At 25.4% G+C, this 10,082-nt stretch overlaps 1 protein-coding gene across 2 annotated transcripts; it reads left to right on the forward strand.

Annotated features, from left to right (window-relative positions):
- Window positions 1-7,372: 7,372 nt before the first annotated feature.
- Window positions 7,373-8,621, forward strand: LOC112603868 (phosphatidate cytidylyltransferase, mitochondrial). 2 transcript variants are annotated; one of them, XM_025352664.1, is made up of 2 exons: window positions 7,373-7,559; window positions 7,741-8,621. In XM_025352664.1, the coding sequence occupies exon 2, from the start codon at window positions 7,762-7,764 to the stop codon at window positions 8,599-8,601; it is 840 nt and encodes a 279-aa protein (XP_025208449.1). In that variant the 5' UTR covers window positions 7,373-7,559; window positions 7,741-7,761; the 3' UTR covers window positions 8,602-8,621. The 2 variants fall into 2 exon arrangements, with proteins under 2 accessions (XP_025208449.1, XP_025208448.1); XM_025352663.1 differs by lacking the exon at window positions 7,373-7,559 and having other exon boundaries at window positions 7,574-8,621.
- Window positions 8,622-10,082: the final 1,461 nt, after the last annotated feature.

Below are 10,082 nucleotides of genomic sequence, written 5' to 3' on the forward strand. Positions count from 1 at the left end.
TTATTTATTAAATCATGTTTTAATATTTAAAAAAAAAGAAAGTATTTAATACATTTCAAGAACATAGATTCGATCTTTTCGCCATAATATATTATAGATACCAAAAATTTGTCTTTAAATTTCTGGCAAAGAACGTACGAGTTACATTAATTATGAAAATTAGTAATAAGTACAAATAAGTGAAATAACTAATAAGTATACTGCATAGTGCGTATGAATTCCTTCAATTTAAATTATGTGATATAGTAGATTTTCAACCATTTATTTCTTTTAATTATTTTTTTGCTTATTTAAAAAAAAAGATTAATTATAAATGTTAGGTATAACAACTCACTGGAGCATCACGATCAGTGGGTGCTTAATAATAATTATTAGGGTTAAGCTATATAGGTATTCATTGTACGGTCTACAAGACACGGGCAATTAAATAACACTTATCACCTGTTGATAAATGGATATAAATAATATTAATTTTTGAATAAAAAGTTAAATCAATCATAAGCCAAATTTTATTTTCTATAACTCTAAAAAAAAGCTTTTGAGATATTGTCCAATGAATTCATTATAACTGTATTATACTTTTTAACAAAAAAAAAAAAAAATAAAAAAAATATCAACACTTAATAAGTTCACGTACCTAGTCATTTTTTTGAGAAATTTAATTTATCCTGTACTCTATAGGTATAGTAATAATAGTATACACAAAGACAAAAATATTTTATTAAAAACACGTGAGCCGCAAAACCTTTATGATTTTCTTACTATATAATCATAAACAATAAAAACTGCAAAAAAATCAAATTGTAGTCTCAACTCAATATAATTGTTAAAATGAAAGCCATTTATTATTATAAAATTACACATAAGCGAAATCCTAAAAATAAAATCAAGACCAAAATAATAGTCTTTGATAGTAGGGTTATTATTTTAATATCTATGAAATTGTCAATTATTATCTGCAGACAAATTAATCTAACCTGCAGTTCAGAGCCGTTATTCATTAGTTGATATAAAATACGTATATTCATTTAGAAAATAAAGATCTAAAACTTTAAATATTAATCTTAGGTACAAGAAAATTAGATATACCTTATAGGTACCAACTACCTACACATAACACAAATATCTAATTGAATAATTATAGTATTATTATTTCAGTGTAAGGTGTATTAGATATTTTTAAAAGGAGTTTTTAAATTAATTAATGTAAAATTAGTCAGTAGTTATTTAAATTTAACACTTGGTGATTTGGAAATATAATCAATTCAGAAAATATAAAATAAAATATAAATACACGGTTAAAAATATACCTATGTCAATATAATTTAATTCCCATTAAAAAAAAAAAGTTTTGTTATATTGACATCGATATAATTTGTAGAAATTGTCAGCTTTTTGTCGTGTTATCTCAAACAAACACACTATAAACAATGGAATTTCACCCCTTTTCATCGATAGAAATGACAGCCGGACCAGAAGCACCTTGCTGTCAATCAGATTACATATTACTGATGGTAAACGATTAAATGAGGGTTTTTATTTCAAAAGAAACATCGGTTTTTAAACTAAGATAATGTAAGATTATTTACGACTATCCCATCTAAACAGCACTATTTTATAACTTTTTGTTTACAACATATCATTTGTCAAAAGTAAGCCTGGGAACATTTCACACTAAACATACTTAGATGAAAATCTATTTGTTGATGAACAACGAAATAACAAAAGAAAATATACTTCTGAAATTAAGAGTAAATTGTATCCATTTATTATATTATATAACCAATTTTTCAACCTTGAATTTACTGAATATATTACGTATTTTTTATGGAGACGAATAAAGCTTTATAGATCTGATATATTTTTCCTATGCATGTATAATATTAATTATCTAATATTCAATCATTAAATTATTATAAATGTTATACTTTATTTTGTATAATACGAACGGATGAGAATTGAAGCACTAAAAATAACTAGAGTAAGTCAACATTACTTATTAAAGTTCTCAGATAAATATAAAGTCAAGAAATGTTTCTTGGTCAACAATAAGTTTATTTAGGTTAGATAAGAGTTCAGTACCTACTACCTATCGGCTATTTCTTTTATAACTAAATAATAAGATTCAATGATTTTGGTCATAAGATTTTAAGAAAATTGTATTTTTATAGTTGAAAGAAGTTAGTTTTAAATACTATTACGAATTTGAAAATGTTTGTAAAATAAATTTTTTAACGTAAAATACACGACTTATACTATATTCATGAAATTAATATTATTCATAATTATTTTACATTATAATTATATACTCATTTTAGTCAGGAATCGACTTTTATTTGAAATTATATATTTTCATTTTAAAATGAACAAAATCATTGGAAAATCATGTAAAATAAGATTTTTTTTCATGGCAGATGGTTTTGAATGATAACAATAATGTTTGGTGTTTTCACCGCAGTCCAACAGTAACAATATCTAGTTCCAGATGTATTATTGAAAAAGACTTGAAATATGAAAGGGTTATTGTATGTGGACATAAAAGGCACCAAAAACCCTTTCGTTTGGTAGCATAAAAATGTTTGGAAAAAATAAGTAGGTATGTATTCCATGTACAATATAAATACACGTACAGTATTATTCTTTTGAAAAATGAACCACTGCAGAGTCGTGTTACTCGGTTCCTGTGGATTTTTACAAATACCCCCGCTGCTCTCATATTTTGAAATAATAATTTCACCCAACTCTTTTCATGGTCATTATTCATACATAATAATATGAACGTTATGAGCAGAAATTTAGGGCGGGATGAATACGATACCGATTTAATTTTGTACAAAATCATAATTTCTGAGAAAATATATAACATTTAATAATGTCAATATGGGATTTATGAATTTTAATTATTTTACAGGTTAAATACTGATTGGTGGACAACTTTGCGTGTTTACTAATTAATATATATTTATAATTATTCACAGTTTGACTTTTTTATATAAAATATATTACTGGATATACATAATTATACAGTTAATTTGGTAATTATCTGTGCATATAATATATATTTTATATATGCTTGTCGTTTTCCAATTCAATGACTTCAATAACGTTTTTTACGTGGAACAATAGATTATAATAAACCAAGTTGTTCAGTCATTTTGATTTCTAATAGATATTTAAAACACATTAATACTGCATGATTTCATGCATACGCTACTGTGTAAGTTATAAAACAAAAAAAAGCACACCAATTCCTAAACATTATTATAAAATGCATTCGATATCTTACCTAATAGATAACTATAAATAATAGTTTTATACATTCCCCTACTCGAAAAATCGTTTCATACATTTTTTGCTTAATATTATTAAATATGCATTATGCTTACAATAAAAACGACGTATTGGAGTTATAAAGTATTGATAATCACACGAATATCCTATAACTTATATTGTAATATATTTAAGATTTTACTATTTTTTAATATTATTTTAGAAAATATGTTAAATAAGGAGAACTTTATAAAAAAAATTAATGTTTTCTGGTTTTCTCCTATAATCCTGATATTTCTATATCACATATCTATATATTATTTACAGATACAGACAAAAGTCTACTTCAACTAATAAAATATAATGTTAACAAGGTTGGCTGGAATTTACGCGATCACACAGAGTTTTGTTAAAACAAATAAATGTATAGACTTAGCCACATAAACAGCTCCGACTTTCTTACGTGCGTATACGCGTCCAGTGGCACGTTCCGTACATAACTGTTGGCTGTAAGTATATTATAACCAAGTGTATAGAAAACACAATAAAATACAAAATTAAAAACTGATCGTAGGTCAGGTCTGCATGAAACGTGCTTCGGACTACATTTACACTCGTAAAATATCGTTCAAAATAAATATAAAACAAGAAATCTACTTACAGTATGTTGCGCTAGTAAAATTTTTTACGAGAAATACATCAGTGTTAATTGCATTTTTTTGTATGTTCTCTTATCTTGATACTTAGAAAATAACATTCAACAAAACTGCCACTTTGTCAATGTCTGCACATACCACCAGTGGATCTGAAAAAAAATATGTTCCTATTTGGTAATTCTTCTATATTTGACCGTGGAAAAAAATAAACCATATAACAGGTATTGGTCACTATTATACAATTTTACTATCTATTAAGGTTATAACCTATTAATGGCTAGTAGGTATCTACATCAGAATCTATATTCTATATGTATATATTACAGCAAAGTGCCAGCTTTATTACATTTACCTACCTATGTAAATATATTTTTAATATAAACCTATTTCAGCAATTAAAATTAGAGTTATTTGATCACAAATATAAATTATATAAAAAAAAAAGATCTTTCAGAGTTCAATGTAAGAAACATGTACCGTCTATACAGTAGGTATAATTAATTTTAATATTCATGCTCAAATTTAAACTCTGGCATACGTCATAATATACTTATTCGTAAAATAGGTAGGTACTAACAAAACAAGTTGAATAAATATGTAATAAAAATAAAACCTATACATTTAGTACCTATTTATTTATTGCAATAATAGTTGAATAATCAAAAAAATATGCATTACTTAAACGAATTTTTCTACAACATTATGGCTATAAATATTTACCACAAACTTTAATCAGGTTAGGTTAGGTTTTTATTATCCATCTTTCGTGTTATAGTATGTTTTATGATTTATAATCAAATTCTTAATCTACTAGGTAACCAATTTCATCTAAACTATCTAGTAGGAGGTACTTATCTAATTAATAATCTTAGGTGAGTATTTAAAATAATGGTCTTAAAATGAAATGATAATTACATAATTTGTTGAATAAATTCATTTCAAAGTTTTTTTTGCACAGACATAAATTCACTGATTTTTAGAGGTTATATAATGCAGGCCACACACCGACATGTCACTAAACTGGACAGTTGTTATTAAGTTTCATTATTATGTACCTATTTGTGTTTAAAGATTTGTAAACAATATTAAGATAAGGTACTTTTCATAAAATAAATTAGTATTTATAAAATTTATGTATAATTTTAATTAGGAAGTAACTACCTATATGAAATACTCTTACACACTAACGATATTTTATTTTCCATTGAATTTGTTCTTTCAGCTATAAAATAAATATAGACTCAGTAAACTTGGTTTTAACAAAATGTATACAATACTCATAATTTTAAATGTAATTGTGAATACATTTAACTAATTTTAGTGTACACATATAAAGTAGGTTGTAGGTTTATAATATGCGCCATGATAATGTATTATTGTATTAATGTCTAATAACGGTTGACGGGATAGTCATTTAGTTCTATCCCAATCTAAAATAGGTACCATAACAAAATTAAACAAAAAATAATAAAGAATAAAGATTAATATCGTACTTACACGGCTTTTACACTAAATATAAGTAACTATATTCTATAAGCATGTGCCCGTAACGGAACAATATAACCAATTGTTCCAGAACGTTGTTAATAATGCTATTACGCAATCACACGGAACAACATATAAATAAACTTTAAACTATTCGTTCCGGAACGTAAATTAATAGAATTTGTATAAATTTATATTAATATTTTATTTTTGCATACGTATAATAGTTTAAGACGTTTAAGTCATTAAATCCAGTACATGTTATTAAAAACTTAATTATAATAATAATATATTATCATAGGTGTATTAATGTAATTTACAAGAGACTAGAGAGTGAAAAATAAAAATAAATAGAAATATTCATCATAACGTACCAATGGAAGAAAAAATGCAAGCATTATGACTGGACGTAAACATTTCAAAGCTGTTTTACTATACCTAGGTTAGTGAGAAATAGGACTACAACTACTCAGCAGTCAGCATAAGCACAATATAAAGACCTTAAATTTTGGGTTGCTAAAATTATACGAAGCTTATGGTGTAAATTAATTAATTAATTTATCCACAATATTTTTAATAATAATAATCAATTGGGTGCCTACTTAAATAGAAGATTTATCACTAACAATGCTACTTATCTGTGCTTAAGCAATATTATTCTGACTTCAGTTGCACATTTATTAATGATAAATTTAAGTTTTAATTAATTTATTAAATCGGTTTAAATATTAAACAACAATATCATAGTTGAAAATCGTTTTTGTATCGTACACTCACTCGTGTTAGTTCGTAGTCATTTTTTTATTCGTCGTATTATACAAATTAATTCACTAGTTTAAGTTCTAAATTAAACAAGTGTTCTGCGGGTGCTTAACACCCTAAAATTCCACCAAATTGCGCCATGCTCTTTAGTATAAATATACTCACTAATACATTCTTGTAAAATGATGAATGGCTTACCATGACTCCCATTTTCTTCTTTAAGTTAAATTAAAACACCGAAACCAACCCTCTGTGTAAATATATTTTTAAATTAATAATTCAAAATTTAAATAATATTTAATAGTAAGTTACAAGTAAAAATTTATATTATGAAAATGACTTGTCTGAATGTCTGATAATATTAAAGAATTTAAAAAATAAAAACTCATTTAGTACGATTACGGCACATTATAATAACGATGTGAAGAGGACATAAATCACTAACCAGATTTGATATGGAAATTGAGAATTGTGAAGACAATTAAACTTTAAGTGTAAGAAAAACATCACAATTAACTAAGTGCTTTGTACATATTGTGTTGTGCACTTGTGCCTAATACTAACCATTTATCAATCGTATAAAAATATAGAATAAAAATTAATTTTCTGATTTAGTATAAATGTATACTATGATCTCCTCAGACTTCAATTATTGGCCGTCACTGTATTAACTATAAAAAATATAAGCTATAAAGTGCTTCTTAGTTAAAAATACGACTACTTTAATAGATGTTACATTATTTTAATTTTTATCAATAAATTCATAAAATAAAAAAATAATTCACTTTAAAGTTGATTTGTAGAGTCACAAAAATGTTTTGTGTTAAAGAAAATGAATAGATATATATGAGGTAAGTAACTTACCTACATAAAATAATTAATCATTTATTAGAAATTAAGTAACTAATAAACTGATAATCTATTTGCATAATAGGTATTGTCATAGGTCTATGAGAGAATTTAGAAATATAAAATAGTATTTTTGTTTAATTCTCTACATTTTATTACTAGTGCTGCTATCAATTATAGCTTTTTAATAATATTATTAGTTTTCTAAAACTATCAATGTTGTTTTTTTTTACCAGCAGATAGCAGTTTTATTAGATACTTTGTTGCACGGCTATAGATAATTTTATCTATTATTGAATAAACCAATAGAAAAATAAGAGATAACATAATAAAGTGTTGATAGTTGATAAACCATAAATCTAAACTCTTGTTTTGGATTTACTAAAAACATGAAAAATGAAGTTCTTGTTCAGTGTTTAAAACTTCACTCAGTACGCTACTGTCGTTATTAGCGGGTTTGAGGTATTTCAGAAAACTTAAGATGTTGGGTTTTATAAATTTTAAAACCATTACTCATCTTTAAATCTTCGTAAAAACGTAAATATTACTTATTTAATTTGAAGTTAATAATTAAATTTACAATAAATAGATTTTTTTATTTTATGCAATTTCATCAATTAATATAACCATGTTGGTGGGCTTAAATCGGATTCTTACTAAATTCCCTACTCAACATTTGGTGTACTGCTTTGCTTATGGATCTGGTGTATTTCAACAGGCTGGTCGTACAGATCGTGCAATGGTGGACCTAATATTTGTTGTAAACAATACACACAACTTCCATCGAGATAATTTAGCAATAAATCCAGATCATTATTCATCAATTCGTTACTTAGGACCGTCTGTCGTATCAAGTGTTCAGTCTTCATTTGGTGCTAATGTTTATTTTAATACTCATATCACAGTAGACAATTTAATATTCAAGTATGGTGTTATAGATATAAAAGATTTTTCTCAAGATTTACAATCATGGTGTACACTTTACATAGCAGGTCGACTTCACAAGCCCGTGTTAACACTACGTGATAAAGGATTAAGTGATTTGATCGTGCATAATTTAAGAAGCGCTATGCATGCTGCCCTTCTTCAGTTACCCGAAAAATTTACAGAAACAGATTTATACATTGCTATTGCAGGTCTATCGTATCGAGGAGATTTTCGTATGATTATTGGCGAAGACAAGAACAAAGTGGCCAACATTGTACAACCTCAAATAGAAAAGTTTAGGGCATTATACACCCCAGTTTTTAAATCAATGAGTGATAAGTTGTCTATTAATTCATTTGTAGAACAGGACAAGAGTTTGGAGAGCAAATTGTATCATTTACAAAGATTACCACAAAATTTGAAGAATATTTTATTCAGATCTTATAAAAACAAATTTAATGATGACAGAATATTAGAAGAATTAGCAAAACAAAATGATATTAGTAAAATTGTGCGCTATGGTATTTATAGAATAGTATTTTATTCAAGTCTTATGCAAAGTATAAAAGGAATACCAACAGCCGGCTTATTGAAGTCTGTTGTCTATAGTTATAGCAAATTAAACAAAATGGTTAAATCTATGTTTTTATAACTTAATGTGATTACTTTAATAATAATAGTATTGTTTTCTTGTTATATAATTGTATTTGTACTAGATAATTGAAATTAAACTTTATAATATGGATATTAAATCCAATTTGACATTTATTATTTATTTATCAAAATGTCATTGTGTTCATACATTAAAACAATTTTATTTTGTAACAATAATGTGTACATAATAAAATTTAAAACAATACGTTACCATGACGTATAGTTATCAATTTATTTCTACAAATATTTAACTACTTTCATACCTAATTAAATAATGTTATGCATATAATTATTACAATATGAACTTTGTAAGTGTTCTAAAAGTAGCAAAATGAACATTTAAAACTTAAAATATTTATTACACTAATCAAAACATAAGAAATAACTAAAGAAGTTGTGAGTTGCTATGTATTAAATTTAAAAATTTAATCCAAGTGTTATTATAACTTTAATATGTTTATCAGTAAACTATAAATAACTAATTAAATCTTGTTAAAAATGTTGCATTATAAATTAATAATTAAAAATATGTATAATCTCTAAGCATAAAAACTGAGATTTTAACTTGAGTGTGAATGTTGTTACAATCTATATAAATTTAATAAATGAATAAATTGCTTTATTCTTGTAAAGAATTTTATTTAAAAAAAAATAGGTACATCATCTTTATTGCACAACATTTTTCATGAATTTAGAATAAAGCTCAAACTGTGGATTGAAATTAATACTTCTATCTTCTAGTTGCTCTATTATTGCATATTTATTAACAAATGTATTCAGTACAGTACTAGGATAGAACAAATATTGAGCAATTTAATTAAAGCCACAGTTATTATTTAAATAAAATTAAAATAATAATTGATGAAAATAACTAATAAAGAATGAAATATTTGTTTCAAAATTCATTTGTTATTATCAATCTCAGTACCTAATAAAGACAATGTGCAGCAATCACGATCAAGATCAAAGACTTTTTTAACATACCGTTTTATTCATATCTTCATCAATACATTAATACATATCATAATTCACTATGATCAATGGTGTTCTATGTAACTAATGTCAAATTGTATTTGCTTTAATATGAATGTCTTTATAACTCTTAATATTATTAGGTAATACATCAAATATATGATTTTTTTTTTCATTGTTTGAAATTTAAAAAAAATCAATATATATTATTTTATTCACACCTCAGGTAGAAATGTAAAATTATCGTACAAGGGAAAACTAAAAATTAACAGAAATGGTTCACTCTCAGCTGGAAATCAAAAGTTTGAAAATTATACGTTTTTTAAAACTGAAATTCATTACGACAGCGCAATCTATCGGTTAAAATAAACGGCAGTTTCGCGGGATATTTTATCGGACATGAACAACCCAACGGCAACAGTAGATGGCGCAGTTATTATCGTTGAGATTATCGACTGACCGAATTTTTTAGAATTCGGGCTCAATACATCCGTCGGCACTCGATTG

Source organism: Melanaphis sacchari, unplaced genomic scaffold (genome assembly GCF_002803265.2).
Source record: "Melanaphis sacchari strain LSU unplaced genomic scaffold, SCAv2.0 Contig112_pilon_pilon, whole genome shotgun sequence".
NCBI lineage: Eukaryota > Metazoa > Arthropoda > Insecta > Hemiptera > Aphididae > Melanaphis > Melanaphis sacchari.